At 44.5% G+C, this 19,632-nt stretch overlaps 1 protein-coding gene and 1 long non-coding RNA gene across 2 annotated transcripts; both read left to right on the top strand.

Moving 5' to 3' along the window:
* Window positions 1–2,809: 2,809 nt before the first annotated feature.
* Window positions 2,810–5,601, top strand: LOC9637599 ((E)-2-epi-beta-caryophyllene synthase-like). The gene is made up of 2 exons (XM_024663401.1): window positions 2,810–3,864; window positions 5,325–5,601. Exons 1-2 carry the CDS (start codon window positions 2,810–2,812, stop codon window positions 5,599–5,601), a joined length of 1,332 nt encoding a protein of 443 aa, XP_024519169.1.
* A 3,971-nt stretch (window positions 5,602–9,572) lies between these two features.
* Window positions 9,573–9,996, top strand: LOC112342125. Its single transcript, XR_002990839.1, has 3 exons — window positions 9,573–9,648; window positions 9,707–9,798; window positions 9,880–9,996. It is a non-coding gene; the product is annotated as an uncharacterized LOC112342125 (long non-coding RNA).
* Window positions 9,997–19,632: the final 9,636 nt, after the last annotated feature.

The raw sequence follows: 19,632 nt of genomic DNA, 5'->3' as shown, positions 1-19,632 counted from the left end.
TATTCCTTTGACATGGTTGTTGCACAAGAATGTGCCATTCGAGTGGAAAAAGCCATAAGAAGAGAGTTTTTTGGCATTGGAACAGTTGTTGAGTGAGGCTCCAGTACTTCACATTGCTGATCTATCAAAACCTTACAAGGTGACATGTGATGCAAGTGGTTATGCACTAGAAGGAGTTCTCATGCAAGAGGGACAACTTATTACATATGCGAGTCAAACTTTGAATCCTGCGGAGCAACACTATTCCACATATGAGCAAAAGTTACTCTCTATTGTTCATGCTTTGAGGACGTGGTAGCATTATTTTTATAGTGCAGTCTTTGTGGTGTTGATAGATCACAAACCTCTTGTGTATCTTTTTACACAGAAAGAGTTGAACATTAGGCAAGCTCATTGGATGGTCAAACTTATGGAATTTATGGAGTTTTTTATTGAGCATTTTCCGGGAAAATCAAATGTAGTGGCAGATGCTTTACCTCGTATTTATCATGTGACAGTGTTATAAACACGATTTTGTCATCATTTAAAAAAGGTGGTTAGTGAGTTTGGGTAGTTGGTTAAGCGTGCTCAAACTCAAGATGCTCAAGATGGTTTCTTTGCACACCCAGCTGGAAGCACCTTTCTCATTGGTGGATGGGATTCTCTACTACAATGGCCGTGTACATTTACCATAAGTAAATATATTAATTGCTTAGGTTTTATTCCAATATTATGATTGTCCAAAGGCCGATCATTTTGGGGGGAAGAAGATGTATGTGTTGATTAAACACAATTTTTATTGGAGGAATATGAAGGTTGATATCCTCAAGTATTGTCAATCATGCAAACTCTGTCAGTAGGTTAAGGTGCCACGGGAGAAACTATAGGGATTCCTTAGAGCCGTTAGTGTAGTATCTTTATGGACTTCATCACTTGTTTGCCATACACATAGAGGCAAAATGAGCAAGTATGGGTCATAGTGGATCGATTGATGAAGTATGTGCGGTTGTTGGCTCTTCGGAAGACTATTATTGCCTAAATTAAGCTTGCATTCCAAGATAATCAAGATTAGACTCCCGTTCCACTGTCAAAATGTTTTAACTTGTTTCTCTTAATTTATATTTAAGTATTTTTTAGAGCTTCTTCATCCTAGCATTGCCATCATTGCCAAATTTCCTCCTAGTCAAATGTAAGTGTTTGCTTCCTAAGGAGCTCCAACTCTTAGCAATTTATCTTTTATGCCTTTTGAATTTTTGCAAACATTGTTGGGTACATTCTTCCATCCTTTACACCCTTTGCAACAAGTTAAGTACAATTAATGCCTCAAATGACACACTTCTATATCGAAGATACTTATAGACAATATTTATAAAAATGATTTTTAAAATCATGTTACACTTATAAGTTGTATATCACATAAAATAAGACTAACCATGTTAGCAATCATAAATTGTCGTACTTGTGGACTTCTTTGGTAGTTGCCCCTTTGCAATCCCTTCTAATGATATATTGATGTAGATGTTGAAAGACATAAAAGTGTTAACTGAATTGTCACTAATGTGCAATGCCAAGAACTTCTCACCTTTGCTTACAATTTATGTAATATAAACAATCTTGGAGCTTCCTTGATCACTGCTTGCAACACAAGTGCTGCTGTGATCAGGTGGTCAATCCTGGAGCTTCTTCACCACCTGGAGATGCTAGGAAAAGCTCAAGAGGAGATGGGGAATTCTTGCCTGGTTGGAGAAGACAACATTGTGTAGCTCCAGTTGTTCCACCAGATATAAGCTCCTGGCATATTCGAGGATATAGTTAAGAGACATCAAATCACGAGAGGAAGAACTTACCATGCTATTGGCCTTGACACTGTCCTCGCAATATGGTTCACACCAGCGAGTTTGTCCCACCGTGGCTTAGAGGCATCGACTGGAAGATCCCACGGCTCAAGAAGCTGCAGCCAAAGATTGATAGTGTCTTGCAGAAGATAGTCGACGAGCACAAGCTTGGTGTCAATAGCAGCAAGGAGGACTTCATGCACATCATGCTCAAGTACCTCAAGGATGAAAATGGATCGCCTGGTCTGTGATGGACAGCAGGAGGCTCTTAAACTCCCGGGCATCTTCATCCATGGTTGCCTCGTCTCCCACAAACGTGTAGAACCTCTTGCTCATCAAGATCCGGGTGACCACATTGAACAGGCATGTCGTGACCATGTCTCTCATGTTGACGGGCTTGCAATCCAGAGAAGAATCCAAGAGCGCCGATAGCATCTCACGGAGCTCCTCTGTTCGCACCCACAAGAAAGAATCCATGCGCCTGATTGTGAAGAGCTCCGTGGCACACAGCTCCGCATGTTCTTCCAGCGAATCCCATGTCAAGGAAGTTGTAGAAGCTATACTCCCCTGGCATGAAATACGGCCTGGAAGAGAATGTAAAGTCCTGGGTTTAAAGAGCTCCTTGGCCAGATGGGCGCTCGCGACCACCACGGATGGCACCATTCCCAGCCGGAGAGAGAAGATCGGTCATACAGAGAGATGGGGTTTCCTCCCAAAGAGGTGGAGGTGTCCGATCAATGGAACAGACCCACTGGGTGATACTGGCAAGTTGAGACGGCGGTGCTAGAAACTCCATGTCGATATCATCTTATTCACTCATTCATGCCGAGGGAGTAACAACCAGTCCTTTTTTCTGACCGCCTTTTCTTTGGCAACAACCGGTTCTATTTTCTGTACACAATCAAAGTCAGTCCAAGCAGGAAACTTCTTGGGCATGGTCACGTGAAACTTAGCAGTATAAATTGAAGAAAATATCTCGAAACCATCTCTAAGAAATGGCAAGTCCGTGTTTACAGAAGCTACCAGCGGTAGAACATCTCTTTGCTCTCACGAGATTCGAGCTTCCGGAGATACCATGCTCTCTATCTTTCCAAAGGCATCCCGAGTATACGTCAATCACCAAGGAAGCGAACGAGTGGGCATTCAAATGCATGAGGAGGGATTTCAGTCCGGAGGAGAAGAAATGCCTGGTCCAGTGGAAAGTTCCAATGTTTACGTGCCTCTCCACGCCTCACGCTCCGAAAGCGAACATGTTGGCGTCGGCCAAGTTTGCCTGGCTCACTGCCTTCCTGGACGATCCGTTTGATGACAACGAGGTTGCTGGGGGAGCTCTCGCGACATCGTATCTCAACACTGTTCTTAGCCTCTGCTATGGAACCGCATCGCTCGCGGAGGTTCCGGATATTCTTGCCTATCGAGCGTGCCACGATCTGATGAAGGATTTGAGGTCTCTGTTGAAGACGGAGCTGTTCAGGCGCACGGTTTCCACTGTTGAGGGCTGGGCGAGAAGCATTTTGAGTGACGACTTGACGCAGGACTACGAGCTCTACCGGAGGAAGAACGTCTTCATTCTGCCACTCATCTATGCAATGGGTGCTTCGTTTGACGATGAGGATGTCGAGTCCCTGGATTACATCAGGGCTCAGAACGCTATGCTCGATCATATGTGGATGGTGAACGACGTCTTCTCGTTTCCCAAGGAGTTTTACAAGAAGAAGTTTAACAATCTTCCGGCGGTGCTGCTGCTCACCGATCCGAGCGTGCAGACGTTTCAGGACGCCGTGAACACTACGTGCAGGATGATCCAGGACAAGGAAGACGAATTCATCTATTACCGCGATATCCTTGCCACGAATGCGTCCTGGAATGGGAAGAAAGATTTCCTGAAGTTCCTGGATGTTCTCTCCTGTGCAATCCCAGCGAATCTGGTGTTCCATTATGCGAGCAGCCGCTACCATGGCATGGATAACCCCCTACTGGGTGGAGGCACGTTTCGTGGGACTTGGATTCTGGATCCAAAATGCACCATCATCGTGTCGGACCCGAAAAGGTGCAACGTGGTGGCAAGTTCAAACAAACTCAACCAGATCCAAAATTTATCAAACTTGATATGAAAATTGATGTACTTCCAGCTATTTTTCTCTTAGTAGCATGGCCTTTACTTTGTAAACTAGCTACATAGGAAGTGAAAATCAATGAAAAATGTATGGCTATTTGGCATTCTTGCAAACTACTACAGCCATGATGTTTTTATGCAATTAGGATGATCACCTAGGACTTTGTCATATACATAGTTCGCCTAGCCAAGCCATTCCTCACGTGCTGCACATGTGGAAGTCAGCAGTATTCTATGCTCAGTCTTATTTCATCCAGAGCTTAGAAGACTAGAAGCTTAGAATCCTAGGTCTTCCAAGAAACCTCCAAAGCCTGCTGTTTCCTAGAAGATAATGCCATAAACAGGTGTCCTGTCCTGGAAGACAAGAAAACTTTCAGAATATTTAATATTTTTAGCTTGGTGGTATGTCAATCAAATTGTAACAGGCAGCCTTTGAAGAAGCATGAGACCAATATAAGTTGCTTTTCTACATTGTCGGCTCCATAAAATATCTTTGATCAATAATTGCATAAAATCGTCAAAATTGGACCACTAAGTTTTAAGCAGACCAACAGAATAGTTTAGCAAGAAAATAAGAACATATCGAGTCAAAGCCACTCACATGGACTGCAACTAATGTTTATATCGATAGATCATCAAATAGGGATCTCAATCACTCATAATGTCACTTGACAAACCACAAAGACTAAATAATTTATTTACAAATAATTGAGTAAATTTAGAAGTTTTAATTGTCATCTTTGAGCCATCTTCGTAAAAAAATCCACAAGAACTTTAATAACATTATTTCCTCAAAACGTTTTTAGTAAACCAATGATAAAGTCCATCAAAATGCTAGCCCATTTATTCTTGGGTACACGTAGAGGATGATAGAGGTTAGGGAGCTTTTAATGATCAACTTTGACTGCTTGGCAGGGCAAATAACTATAAAGGACCACCATATATCCTTTCTTCACCAGGATTTCATTTTATATTTCGAATGACACAAACTTGTCACCCTTCAAATCTGTAAAGGTGTCCCTCAATAAAATTTTCATACAAATATCAATGATAAAGGAGTTGAAGTCAACAAACTTTTTAAGCTCATCTAAGAGATTACTAAACCTTCATAAACGAGATAAAATTTACCATCGTGGATAATTCATCAGCCACTTATTATTACCTCCATACTTGTATTGGATCTTAATAGATATTTTTGATAAGAACTCTTACCAACAAGCATCAAAGATCTTTTTTATGACTAAAATACTAAAAGATTGATGATTTAAATCCACATAAAAGTACAAATAATATCACTATTCCTTCACCACAAGAAAGAATCCATGCGCCTGATTGTGAAGAGCTCCGTGGTGGTCGCGAGCACCCATCTGGCCAACGAGCTCTTCAAAACCCAGGACGTTACATATGCCAGGGGAGTACAGCTTCTACAACTTCCTTGACATGGGATTCGCGCCTTACGGCGATTACTGGAAGAACATGCGGAAGCTGTGCGCCACAGGCACCATTCCCAGCCGGAGAGAGAAGATCGGTCCATACTTGTTGGACAGTGCAAGGAGAGAGAGATGGGGTTTCCTCCCAAAGAGGTCCGATCAATGGAAGAGACCCACTGGTGATACTGTCAAGTTGAGACGGCGGTGCCCTCCACCTGGAATTCCCCAGACGAGAACATAGATGAAAAACACAAGAGCCATCGCGCATGCTAGAAACTCCATGTTGAATTACACCACAAACGACGTCTTGATATCATTCTATTTTAAATAATTGACTGGACTATTCTTTGCCAGGTGTGATTTGACAACCACCGGTTCAAATATTTTCCCTACACAATCAAAGTCAGTCCAAGCAGACAGCATGATCACGTGAAACTTATATGTCAATCACCAAGGAAGCAAACGAGTGGGCATTCAAATGCATGAGGAGGGATTTCAGTCCGGAGGAGAAGAAATGCCTGGTCCAGTGGAAAGTTCCAATGTTTACGTGCCTCTCCACGCCTCACGCTCCGAAAGCGAACATGTTGGCGTCGGCCAAGTTTGCCTGGCTCACTGCCTTCCTGGACGATCCGTTTGATGACAACGAGGTCGAAGCTCGACACTGTTTTTAGCCTCTGCTATGGAACCGCATCGCTCGCGGAGGTTCCGGATATTCTTGCCTATCGAGCGTGCCACGATCTGATGAAGGATTTGAGGTCTCTGTTGAAGACGGAGCTGTTCAGGCGCACGGTTTCCACTGTTGAGGGCTGGGCGAGAAGCATTTTGAGTGACGACTTGACGCAGGACTACGAGCTCTACCGGAGGAAGAACGTCTTCATTCTGCCACTCATCTATGCAATGGGTGCTTCGTTTGACGATGAGGATGTCGAGTCCCTGGATTACATCAGGGCTCAGAACGCTATGCTCGATCATATGTGGATGGTGAACGACGTCTTCTCGTTTCCCAAGGAGTTTTACAAGAAGAAGTTTAACAATCTTCCAGCGGTGCTGCTGCTCACCGATCCGAGCGTGCAGACGTTTCAGGACGCCGTGAACACTACGTGCAGGATGATCCAGGACAAGGAAGACGAATTCATCTATTACTGCGATATCCTTGCCAGCGTCCCGGAATGGGAAGAAAGCTTTCCTGAAGTTCCTGGATGTTCTCTCCTGCGCAATCCAGCGAATCTGGTGTTCCATTATGCGAGCAGCCGCTACCACATGGATAACCCCCTGGGTGGAGGCACGTTTTGTGGGACTTGGATTCTGGATCCAAAGCGCACCATCATCATGTCGGACCCGAGAAGGTGCAACGTGGTGGCAAGTTCAAACAAACTCAACCAGATCCAAAATTTATCAAACTTGATATGAAAATCGATGTACTTCCAGCTATTTTTCTCTTAGTAGCGTGGCCTTTACTTTGTAAACTACACACCAGCATGTTTCACAGGTGTCCTGTCCTGGAATACATGAAAACTTCTTAGTCTAGTCAGAATATTTAATATTTTTAGCTCGATGGTATGTTAATCAAATTGTAACAGGCAGCCTTTGAAGAAAAATAAGAATATAATAAAAACTAAGAATAATTATAATCTACATTGTCTTTGTGAGGTCAACATGAGACTATGGGATGTTTATGAAGACTACACTTCGACTTTCAACATAGAAGTTGCTATTCTAGGCTCCATAAAATATCTTGACCAATAATTGCATAAAACCGTCACACACCATGTTTTAAGCGGACCATCCAAATAGTTCAGCAGAACATACGTCTTAAAATATCAAGTGAAAGCCACTGACCCCACTATCCTTCCGGTGCTTGCAGCCTACAATGCATCAATTCATCCTTCCTTCAAGCTGTCACGTTTGACACTTTCAATCAGAAATGGAGGTTGCTCAATATGCAGTTGTTTTGTTGATCACTCTTCTCCTATCTTTCAAGTGTCATTAATTTGCCTACAGGGGCTGCCTCTTATCGGTCACTTGCATCTCTTGGGAAGAATCCTACACCTTTCATTCCAGACACTCTCCACAAAGTATGGACCGATTGTGTTTTTACGCCTGGGAATGGTACCAGCTGTGGTGATCTCCAGTTTGGAGCTAGTGAAAGAGGTACTAAAGATCCAGGATGCAAATTTTGCATTGGGGCCATACTTGACCATGGGGGAGTACAACTACAACTTCCGAGACATTGGTTTTGTTCTTTATTGCGACTACTGGAAAAGCATGAGGAAGCTTTGCGCTACAGAGCTCTTTACCGTCAAGCGCATTGAGTCGTTTCAAGGTGCGAACGAGAGAAACGCATGGCGTCTTGTCTGAGCTTGTGAATGCGGCTGACTATCAGAAGCCAATCAACATGAGGCACCTCTTGACAGCATATGTCTTCCATGTTGTCATGCAGATCCTGATGAGCAAGCCTTTCTTCGAGTATCGTGAGCATGAGGCTGAGATGAGCAGCAAGGGCAAGGATTTCAAGCACATTGTGTTTGAGATCACGGAGCAGATGCTTCAATTCCACATCAGTGAGTTCGTACCGGCGTTCATGAGACGGATTGACTGGAAGATCCAGAGATGATGAGGATACATGCGAGACAAGACAAGTTCTTTAAGAGAATTATAGACGATCACAAGGCTAGGCTCGAGTCCGAGACCTCGCAGCCCAAAGATTTCATGGATACCATGCTGCAAAGCTTGAAAAGCGAAGGAGCCCGGGGAGAGGAATCGGTCAAAGCTATTGTCACCGTAACAAAGTCAGTTGGCTAATCTCGAATTATGCAGGAGCTTTTATCTGGAAGAGATACCAGCGCTAGTTTGATTGAATGGACGCTGTTGGAACTCATGCACAATCCACTTGTTCTTCAAAGGCCCAGGAAGAGATTCACTGTCGTTGGAAAGGAACGCCTTGTTGCAGAGAGAGGCTTTGACAAACTGGAGTACCTTGGGCAATCGTCAAGGTCCAGCTCCGCTGCTGATTCACATGTCAACCGAAGCGTGCAAGGTTGCTGGCTATGACATTCCCAAAGGAACTCCCACATTCGTCATTTGTTTTACAATTGGAAGAGATCCAGCAGTATGGGAGGATGCATTGCGATTCAAGCCGGAAAGGTTCCTTGGGAACTTAATTGACATAAAAGGCCAGGACTTTGGGCTGGGCCAAAGAATGTGTCTGACTCTCATGACCACGTGGACATGCCACGTCAGCTGATCGAGACTGACATCTCGACACTCCCACTCTGGCTCGATCAGCTGAGAGGATGGACTACCCGAAACAGATGGAGAGCAGACTCCCAGTGCAGCGCGATGGCGTTCAAAGGAGTCTCGAGCCAAAGCCTTCGTGAGTATATCAGCCACCATTGCCTCGGTGGGGCAATATTCCAGCAACAACTTTCCATTTTGGACTTGTTCCCGCACGTAGTGGAAACGAATCTCGATGTGTTTCGTCCGAGAATGGAAGCGTGGATTGGCGGCCAGTGCAAGAGCACTTTGGTTGTCCGAGAACAGCACCATAGGGCTACCCGGAGGTAGAGCGCCTTGAGTCCTGGTCGCCCGCGCAGTCCGCATCCGAGCACCCATGAAGTTCCTGTGACACAGCAGCGCCATAGTGAAAGCTGCAAATGCAAGGTACCTCGAACGTAGCAGAAAATCCGCTTCACAGCTTGCCAATGTGCAGGTCCGGGGTTCTCGAGGAACTGGGAGACCATCCCAACAGCATAGGCGAGATCTGGTCGCATTCCCAGCATCAAATAAACAGGACTTCCCACAGCTTGACGATATGGCACTGTGGCTATGTACTCGCGTTCTTCCTCTGTGACAGGGGCCATGTCACGGCTGAGTTTATGATTGACCTCAAGAGGTGTGGCCACGGGAGAGCAGTCCAGCATATTGAAGCGTTCCAAGATCTCCAGCTTGTGTCAAGCTCAAGGTGCATGCCCCTCGATTGCGTATAATTTGGATGCCAAGGAAATGGCGAAGCTCGCCCAGGTCAGACATCTCAAATTCTTCACTCAGCTTCTTTTTCATCTCGTCCAGCAGGTGGCAGGTTTTTGCACCGAGAATGCAGTCGTCAACGTACACAGCAACCAGGAGAAAATCGTCACCACACTTGTACAGGTACACGTTTCCTTCCACTGCAAGAGGAACACACTCCAGGCTCTTGAAGAACGCATCAATGCGTTCAACCAAACCCTCGGGGATTGTTTAAGCCCATACAGGGCGCGATTCAGCTTGCAAACAAGATGTTCCTCACCAGGTTTGACAAATCCAGGTGGTTGCGTGACGTAGACCTCCTCGTTCAACTTGCCGTGCAGGAAAGCAGTGCGAACGTCCAACTGGTGCAGTTCCAGGTCGTACTTGGCAGCCAGTGCAAGGATCACTCGCACAGAGGTCAACTTCACAACTGGTGAGTACGTCTCCATGTATTCCAAACCTGGAATCTGGCTGAATCCCCGTGGGACAAACCTGGCCTTGAATTTTGCTACAGTTCCATCAGGTTTGTACTTGACTGTGTAAATCCATTTCGAGCTCACAAGGTGAGCACCTTCAGGTAAGGTTGTCTTTGTCATTGTATTGTTTCGCTCATGCGAATGCATTTCAGCATTCATGGCTTCCCGCCACTGGGCAGCATGAGGTCCAGGTAATGCCTCGTCAACATTCACTGGAATGGGGATTCGCTCTGGATTAGCAGCCACGAAGTTAGCCTGGTGTGTTCCTTTCTTTTTAATTTTTCCAAAACTAAAGAAGGGACGAGATTGCTCAGCTTCCAATTGCAGCCTAGATGGTACGGGAACTCAAGCAGAGCGCCGTGGTTCAGGACGTGCTGGAGGGTGGATCACAGGTGGTGGAACAAGTGGAGAGTCTGGGAGAGCTCCCACTGAAGTTGGCGACCTGCTTCCAGCTCCCACTGAAGGTGATGATCCACGTCCAGCTCCCAGTGAAGATGAGCTGAGGAAGAACTCAGGAGCAGCTTGAAATTCCTCGTCGCCCTCGAAGTAAGTGTTCATCAGTTCTTCAGAGAAGCTAGGTGTTCTCACTGGAGGAGATTCTTGCAGAGGCGTAGCTGGAGGGCGTGGTGGCAGTGCTGGAGGAACCACCACGTTACCACCAGCAGGAGCAAGAGGCAGCAACGGGACTTGAGAAGGAGCTGTAGTCACGTGAACTGTGTCCACCAGCTAGAGTTCCACGAAAGTAGGAGCAGGAACTTCAGCGCGATCCTTGTACAGCTTGCTCTCATCAACGAGCACATCCCGTCTTTCCAGCAACGTTTTGCGCTTGAGAGAATAAAGGCGATATCCTTTCATGCCTTCCAAATATCCCAGGAAAATGGATGGCTCAGCCTTTGACTCCAGCTTTCGGCGTTGCTTGTGTGGAATGTGTGCGTAGGCAAAACAGCCAAAAATGCAGAGATGATCGTAACCAGGTGCATGACCAGTCCAAAGTTCATAAGGAGTGGTCTTCCCAGGTAGTTGGCAACAGCCGTGTTAACTGCCTCACCCCAGAAAGCAGCCGGCATTCCCGCATGAAGCAGCATACAGCGTGCAGCTTCTATGATGGTGCGATTCACCCTCTAAGCAGCACCATTCTGGGCATTGGCATCAGGGACAGCATACTGGCACTGAATCCCAGCTTCAGCACAAAACGTCTCGAATTCTCCAGAGACGAATTCTCCTCCACGATTGCAGTGGAGCACATGAACTAAACAGCTGTGTAGATTTTCTACCAAAGCCTTGTATTGGCAGAAGCAAGAGAACACCTCTGACATGTGAGCCAGCAGGTACACGATCAGGTACCGCGTGTAATCATCTAGGAAGGTGACTACGTAACGTTTGCCTCCCAAAGATTCAACCATAATCTAACAAACGTCCGAGTGTACCAACTCAAGAATAGAACTTGCTTGAGAATGAGAAATCTGTGGAAAAGGAAAAACGTGGTGTTTTCCACCAACACAAGCTTTGCAAAAGGGCAGCACGCTCCCAGGTGCCACAGGAACATCCACCCTTTTTAGCTGTTGCTCATTCACGTGACCAAGGCGCTGTTGCCAGGTTGCAAGTGTCGGTGGAACCTGAGCCATCAGCGCCACAGGTGGAAGGATCACGTGAGCATCCAGGCGGTAGAGCGTATCTACTGGAACTCCAAAAGCGACCTTGTCTCCAGTCTCGGCATCCAGCACGAACGCTCCCTGTGACTTGAGCAGCAGTTCCAATCCGCAGCAGCGTGTGTGTAAGTCCCGGAACATAAGACATAGGATAGATCTCCCAGATTTCTCCAGATGAGAGCTGAACCCTGATTGTTCCTTTGCCTAGCACGTCGTCAGCAGAGGAGTCACCGGGTCCCATGGCGTCACTCTCACACAGTTCTTGGTAGTCAAAAAACAAGGAAGCCATGGGCGTCATATGGAATGACACTCCAGAATCCAGCCACAGCTCTGGTCCGAGCACGGGCTGCTTGCAGAGCGAGCCATCAAGAGCTTATGAGGAGTCCCAGAGCCCTTGTCTTTGTTTCCTTTGTCTTTGTTCTTGGCAGCTTTAGCACGATCAGCTTTCTTCTTCTTGCAATCCCTCGCCAAGTGTCCAGGTTTGTGGCAATAGTGACAAATGCCACGAAAACCAGTGTCGTTCGGCTGAGCTTGAGGGGACGAGGATGATCCTCCCGCAGCGCCAGCATAAAGCAAGGAAGATTTGGCTGAGGGCATCGCTTCTTTCTTCCCCTTCATCTTGCGTTCCTCTTCAATTAGGGCACCCACGACTTGATCAAAGTTCATGGCCATGTGAGATAGAACAGATGCGAGCGTGCTAAACGCAGGCGTGACGGTTGCAAGCAGCAACGCCCTGGCGCGATCGTCCGTGACAGGAGACCCAGCACCAGTCAATTCAGCCATTAGCCCTCGAATCCATCCCACGTACACAGCAATGGTTTCACCCGTTTCCATGTGAAGTGCCAAGAATTGTTGATTCAGCAACATGAAAGAATTTGCGGCTTGGGCCACGAAGATCGTGCGAAGCGACATCCAGATTTCAGCAGCGGTCTTGGTGAGATCAATCAGCTGCAAGAATTCATCGCTCAATCCCAAGCCAATGACGGTGATGGCTTGCTGATTGCGAAAATCCCAATCTGATTGTAGCGTCTGCTCAGCGGGATGAGGCTCAGTCCCATCAACGATGTTCCACACTCGTTTCGCAGAGAGGATCAGCCTGATTCTTGTCGCCCATGTGAAGAAATTCGTGCCACTGAATTTCTCCACCTTCTTTGTGGAAGCCACGAGAACTTGAGCAGCAACCGGTGGCGGCGGTGGCGGCAGCAGCGGCAGCAGTGGTGGTGGTGGTGGGGTTGAAGCAGCCATAACAACAACGTCAAATCAACCAACCAGGATCGTCCCCGAAATCCAATGCCATGTTGTGGGATGGACATAACACTCATGAGTACAATACAGCACCCCCCTTTATTTAGGGTGGACCTTATTTGCTTATTTAGATTTGTGAGTGCTTGGAATATGGAAAGGGAATATAGAAAATGTGCATATCAAAAACCCTAGCTTATATATAGGAGCGAGTGGTTCGAATTGAAACCAATCCAATGGCTACCAAAATCCCACTACGCTAATATTAATATACGGCATCATAGCCATACACTTGGCCCTCACATCATCCCCTCCTCTTGGAATAATGGAAGACCATCAGGGTTCTCTTGTAGATGGGCCGGGATCTGGAGGAACATCAGGAGGAGGCATTGGTGGATCTGTAGGTGGTATTAACTCCTCTTGATCCTTTTGTACGAAGCGTTTCAGCCGCTACATATGCACAATCTCTAGAGGATCGGCCTGCTAAATGTCATGCCAAACCTTATAAACTTGTGGTCCAACTTGCCGCAACACCCGATATGGTCCTTTCCACTGCACAAGAAGTCCCTTAGATAAACCATGTACCGTAAGATGGGGAAAATGGACTAACACCAAATCATCCACTTTGTACTCCGCAAGTGGATGATGATGGGAGTTGTAGTGCCGTTGTTGTCCCACTTGTACGCAGCCTAAGTGTTCGGTAGACTCTGCTCGGACAAGTGGAAGAACGCTCGTCAAATACTGATCCCATGACCTAGCATCGGTAGCTCGCGGCAATCGTGAAGGTAAACCAAGCTCCATTGGTAATATTGGATCATGACCATATAGGAGTTTATATGGTGAAGCACCAATAGAACTCTGCACCCTTGTGACATATGCATGCCAAAGAGACGGTAAATAACCATCCCAATCCAAATGCTGAAAATTCACATACTTCGCAATCATCCCTTTGAATATCCGAATGAGCCATTCCACCAGACCATTTGATTGTGGATGATAAACACTTGTGAAAGTGTGGCGTATCCCCAACCGAGACGTCAAAACATGAAATGCCTTAGCCATAAATGCGGGACTATTATCCGAAAGAATTTGCTCTAGACAAGAATGCTGGAACACCACTCGATTGAGGAGGAAGTAGCCAATAGCAGTTGCAGAGGCGTTAACAAGAGTACCAACTTCCACCCAACGAGTCAAGTAGTCAAAAACAATAATAACATACTCATTGCCAACAGTTGACCGTGGAAAAGGTCCCATAAGATCAAACGCCACCAACTTAAACGAACGGGAAACCGCAATTGACTCCAACCATCCTTCCGCAGCACAAGGGGGAGTATTACGAGCTTAGCACCAAACGCAGCTATGCACATACCGGATAACATCACGTCACATCTTCGGCCAATAAAAAGACCTGCACAGCTTCTTGGTTACATGATGGTGTCCCATATGCCCACCTAGAATAGGAGAATCATGGCAGGCATGGAGAAACCGCGAAATAAAGACAGAAGGCATCACCAGTTGTAAATGATCATCAGGATCTGTCCCCACAAAATAAAGAAGGCCATCTTCAAGGCAATATTGAGAATGTAAATGCCGGAAAGGCAAGTCATCAGCAAGTGATATAAAATTCTCAAACCCATCTCGAAGCCTTCAAATCCACGGCTCAATCTTTTGAGCCTCGCAAACCTCATCAAGAGAAGGTAGATCTTGCTCTGCGCCTTGTGGACACTGAACGTCAAGGATAGCAACCGCCGACGGCATAGAATCATCGTCTAGAAAATCCACAGATGCTGGAATAATAGGCTTGTTAGAAACATGAGAAATGAGTGAAGAAGGAAGAGGAGCTCAAGAAAGGGCATCAGCATCAGCCATAGAACTCTCTGGGCGATGAACAACATCAAAATCATATATCTGAAGCTTCAAAGCTCATCGAGCAGTACGCCCAACCAGGTTCTTCTGCTTTAATAATGAAGTAACAGCAACATGGTCACCTTCAAGTAACGTCCGAGAACCATGTAGATATGCATGAAGTTTCTCAAAACCCCAAACTACTGCTAAACACTCCTTCTCTATCGTGGAGTAGTTCATCTCCGCTGGTTGTAATGTACGGGTTATATATGCAATGGGATTGCGCTAACCAAACACACTTGAGCTCTTTTGCATCAACACACCTCCAAAACTGAAGTCAGAAGCATCCATGCGCAAAATAAAAGGTCGAGTGTAGTCAGGATATGCCAAAACCGGAGGAGTCATCAATAGCTCTTTGAGATCCACGAACGCCTGCTCACAATCTGGAGACCAGATGAAAGATGACGTTGATGACTTCAGCAATGCTCGCAACGGGGCAGTGTGATCGGAAAGATGATCCACAAAACGACTAAGATACTGCATTTTACCCAAGAAGCACTGCACATCATTCACACACTTTGGAGTACGGAACTTTAGAACAGCCACAAGTTTGTCAGGATCAACTTGCAAACCCTCACAAGAAATACGGTACCCAAGATAAGTTGTGTCCTTAGATCCAAACACGCACTTTGACCACTTCAACTTTAAACCAACGTTGCATAGCAGATCCAACACTTCACAAATATCATGAACGTGCTCCTCCTATGTCCCCTTTGAGTGGATCAAGACATCATCAATAAAGTCCGCAGTCACCTCCGGCATATCGCAAAGAACCTCATCCATCATCCGCTGGAAAGTTGTTGGAGCATTGTTCAAACCAAACGGCATCACCAAGAACTCATACAAACCAAATGGTGTACGAAAAGTAGTCTTAGGAATATCTTCTTCGGCTATCGGTATTTGCCAATACCCAGAAGCAAGATCTAGCTTGGTGAACCAATGACTTCGCCCCAAACGATCCAAGAGATCAGCAGTGTGAGGAAGAGGGTACACATCTGGGATCGTCACTTCATTTAACGGACGATAGTCGATGCAGAAACGAATACTCCCATCAGGCTTCGTCACAAGATGAGGTTCACATGCCCAAGGACTCTACAATTTCCGAATAACACCCTTCTCCAACATCTCCTTGACGTTTGCACGTAAAATCTTGATTTCCTTGGGTGACCGACGACAAACAGGAACCTTGATTGGATGAGCATCCCTGGTTGGAATCGGATGACATGTGGCAATCTTGGCCCCAGATGATAGGTCAAATTCAAAGAGATCAGAATACTCCTTCATGAGCCGGTCAACTGCTATAACACAAATATCGTTGAAGGGATCGAAAAAGGGAAAAGCAAAACAAGATGGAAACACAGAAGAAAATAGTGGGGGAACAAAAGTAATAGAAGCAGAGGTAGAAGTAGAGGGACGAAGTGGTACGAAAGTGAGAGGAATGGATGAAACATAAGGAAGTATGAGACAAGGGGGAGAAGTCTCAAAGTCACACTTGGCATGATTGCGCTACAACTAATCCATACCAAGAATGAGGTCAAAAGCTTGACTCGGCACTACCTGCAACGACTGCAACTCAAGCTTGAGATCGCCCACATGCACAACCAGGTCCGCTTCATCCCGTGCACATGCATGTGTACGGCCGTTGCCATAAAGAATGAAAACTGGTTCTGCCACATGACGCAAGTGTAGACGACAACGTGTGGCAACAGATCGAGCAATAGAAGATAAACTCAAACCTGTATCAACTAACACGGAGAGAATAATAGGAGACCTCTATAAAAATGAGTTTGGAAAGGAAACACTGGATGAATCGATGCCGAGTGAACCCCTTGATAATACTCCCGAAAGAAAGATGGAGGGGTCACTAACTTATTCGTGCAAGGTCCCTTTGTTACTCGTGCGACTCCTTGTTTCCCGGATGCATCTTAGTGTCCAGACCTTCCACTACAGCAGCACCAAGACGTTGTTGACGCCAAGGTCTCCACCCCGGAAATGGAGGTTGCCAATCCGGAAAACGCTGACAATGCCGATAAGTATGACCAACTTCATCACACGCCCAGCAGCGAACATCACGGCCACGACCACGTCCTCGCGCTTGTCCTTGGACTCGAGCAGCAGCAACATCAACCGCCATTGGAACAAGAGCATCACCCATAGGAAGTAGAGCGGAAGGACGTGCAGTGAGAAGTGGAAGAGGTGACGTCTCATAACGTTGTGCCAAGCAAAGAGCATCGTCAAGGGTGGTGGGAGCAAGTGCATGCACAAGTCCGACAAGATCTTGAGGAAGTGCTAGCCACAACATTCCTAGCTTCATCCGCTCCGACATATTTAGCTCCGCACGAAGCAAAAGACTTTCGAAACAAACGCCAAATTGCATCACCGACTTAGATGGCCCTTGGCGAAGACAATGCAATTGTTGGAAAGCATCATCACAATCGTCAGCATATCCGAAGGCGCGTTTGAAGACGTCCGGGAGAACACTCCAATCCCCACGAGTGGCTGCGCTCAAACCATTGTACCACTGCAATGCCGTCCCTTGGAGACACGTGGGAAACTCACGCAAACGTCGAGCATCATCCCAAGAATGATATGTGGCAATCACTGTGAAGTGATCGAACCAATGGTACACATCATCCCCAGGATTCCCGCGAAAGAACTCTGGCCGAACGTGAGGATTGGCACCAAGAGCAGGAGGAGTTGTACCACGTGCCGTGAATGCCGCCATCAACTGACTTTGGTTATTCAATTGCAAGCACATAGCATCAAGCAATTGTACCAATTGCTACTCCAGAGTCAAAGGAGGAGATTACTGATCTGCCATGAAGATGAATGAAAAAGAAAGAGCAAAAGAAGAGAAATGACAAAAAACTAGAAGGAAATGGTAGATCTAGACAATGCAAAAAGCTAGATCTAAACCAAAATCCTAAAAGGAAAGAACAAAAGAAAGGAAATGGAAAAAGCTAGATCTAGACGATGCAAAAGCTAGATCTAAACCAAAATCCCAAATCCAAGCACTCCTCAAGGACAATTCAAGGTGCCCCTCATCTCCACCAATGTGAGTGCTTGGAATATCGAAAGGGAATACAGAAAATGTGCATATCAATTAACCCAAAAACCCTAACTTATATATAGAAGCAACTGATCCGGATTGAAACCAATCCGACGGCTACCAAAATCCCACTACGCTAATATTAGTATACAACATCGTAGCCGTACACTTGGCCCTCACAGATTTACATACCACCTATATAACCTCATTATTTTAAATTAAAGATTGTTCAAGTATATTATTTTTCAATTATTTTTATGTATTTAAAAGTACAATAACAGCATTATCCTAATTGTGTGAATATATAGAATATTAAATGCAGTTTCCTTTCTTTTAATATATAATTTTTACCAAATATATTCTTAAAAGTAAGAGCTGTATAATCTTTTTGTTGTACCATAGCGAGGAAGGGATTTTTTCATTGCATTTCATGGTGATTCAATACGATTGATATGAACTCCAATCACAGGATCAACAAAATTCTGGGAGTGATTGACAGTATAATGAATGAAGTTCAACTAATTCAACCATTCTAAATCATAACCAGCCCAACAATCACTATATATGATTGTTTCTAAAAAAATAATTATAATTATTAGTTATGTATATAATATATCAACTAAAGTTTGTGCAATATGATCAGCCACCAGAACCATAAACATTTAATTTAAATCATGTTCAATTCTTCTAAAGACACACTAATCTTTTACCATAATTATATTTCTGCTTACCAAACTCACTTTCATCAATTTCCATAATTCTTCCTAGACCACCAATCTTTTGACTACCTCATTATAATGCGAAAACACAAATATCATGACAAAATTTGTATCAATTTGTTATTGTGTACTCACTTTTAATATTACACTTAATATGAACTTGATATTGTGGCATTTTAATGCACCAACAAACATTTGAGAAAATATGAAATTACTATTTGTAAACCAAGTATTAGTTCTAAGAGATTTTGTGGTATTGCAATTTTTACAATTCTATTTTAAACCATCTTTACAACCCAGATTGTCATATTGATATTTCATTGGTCGATGACATCTTTCATATTCTCTCTCTTTTGGAAGCAGACCATAATAAAAAAAGTAAAAGAATTTACTTTACTATTAGTTCTCTCAATAAGATCAGAAAAAGAAATAATACTATCTTGAGCATGATTTACATATTCCAATCTAGCCATAATACTAGAGAGAATGAATAAAATTGAAAAGAAAATATAAGGAGCACAAACATAAAACACAATGAGGAAAAACATAAACCATTATAAACTTATAAATTATAGCACTGCCTAATTATAAAATTATAGTCATTAACATATCCATTAACAACATCTACTAGTTAAAACTTAACATTATTAATTTAGAGTTAGTCATTAAACATTTTGCATTGCCAAGGAGGGAGTGTCATTTCTTTTGCCCACTATATCCCATCCTATTTGTCCCCAACAAGCAATCCTTTGCCAAGCTAATCCTGTGTTAGGCCCTCTGGCCTCAGGAAATCACTGAGTGACATCCCATGATTCCAAGCTCCCTAGCTGCTTTCACTATATGTTGCTACATCTCTTTGATGCTTTATTTTGTTAAAGTGGAACTTTTCATTATCCCACTTATGGTGTGTGGCCACATGCCATTTTTATAACAACAATAAAAAATTGAAGTTTTAGCTTTATAATTTATAAATTAAAAACTTTTCATATGATTTTGTGTTATAATATTGTGAAATATATAAAATAAATTAAAAAACTGATAGAAATATTAATAAATATTAATTAAGTACTAGGAAATGGCATGTGGACATATGCTAATTAATGTCCCACTTTACTGAATAAGTTCCACTTTAACAAAATAAAGCATCTTGGCCTTGCATTCCTGGAGATGATACACCAATCTTTAACTTTCTACACTCCAAGCACTTGTGGGCGTCCTTTGCTTGAA

The sequence above is a fragment of the Selaginella moellendorffii genome, unplaced genomic scaffold, assembly GCF_000143415.4.
Source record: "Selaginella moellendorffii unplaced genomic scaffold, v1.0 SELMOscaffold_99, whole genome shotgun sequence".
Taxonomy (NCBI): domain Eukaryota; kingdom Viridiplantae; phylum Streptophyta; class Lycopodiopsida; order Selaginellales; family Selaginellaceae; genus Selaginella; species Selaginella moellendorffii.
This window is presented reverse-complemented; position numbering and strand designations above follow the sequence as displayed.

Excerpts from the sequence above, each read along its gene's own strand:
- LOC9637599 (XM_024663401.1), top strand. The coding sequence starts at position 2,810 with ATGGCAAGTCCGTGTTTACAGAAGCTACCAGCGGTAGAACATCTCTTT. Across the intron at positions 3,865-5,324 it reads ATCGTGTCGGACCCGAAAAG|GACGTTACATATGCCAGGGG; the intron begins GTGCAACGTGGT and ends TTCAAAACCCAG.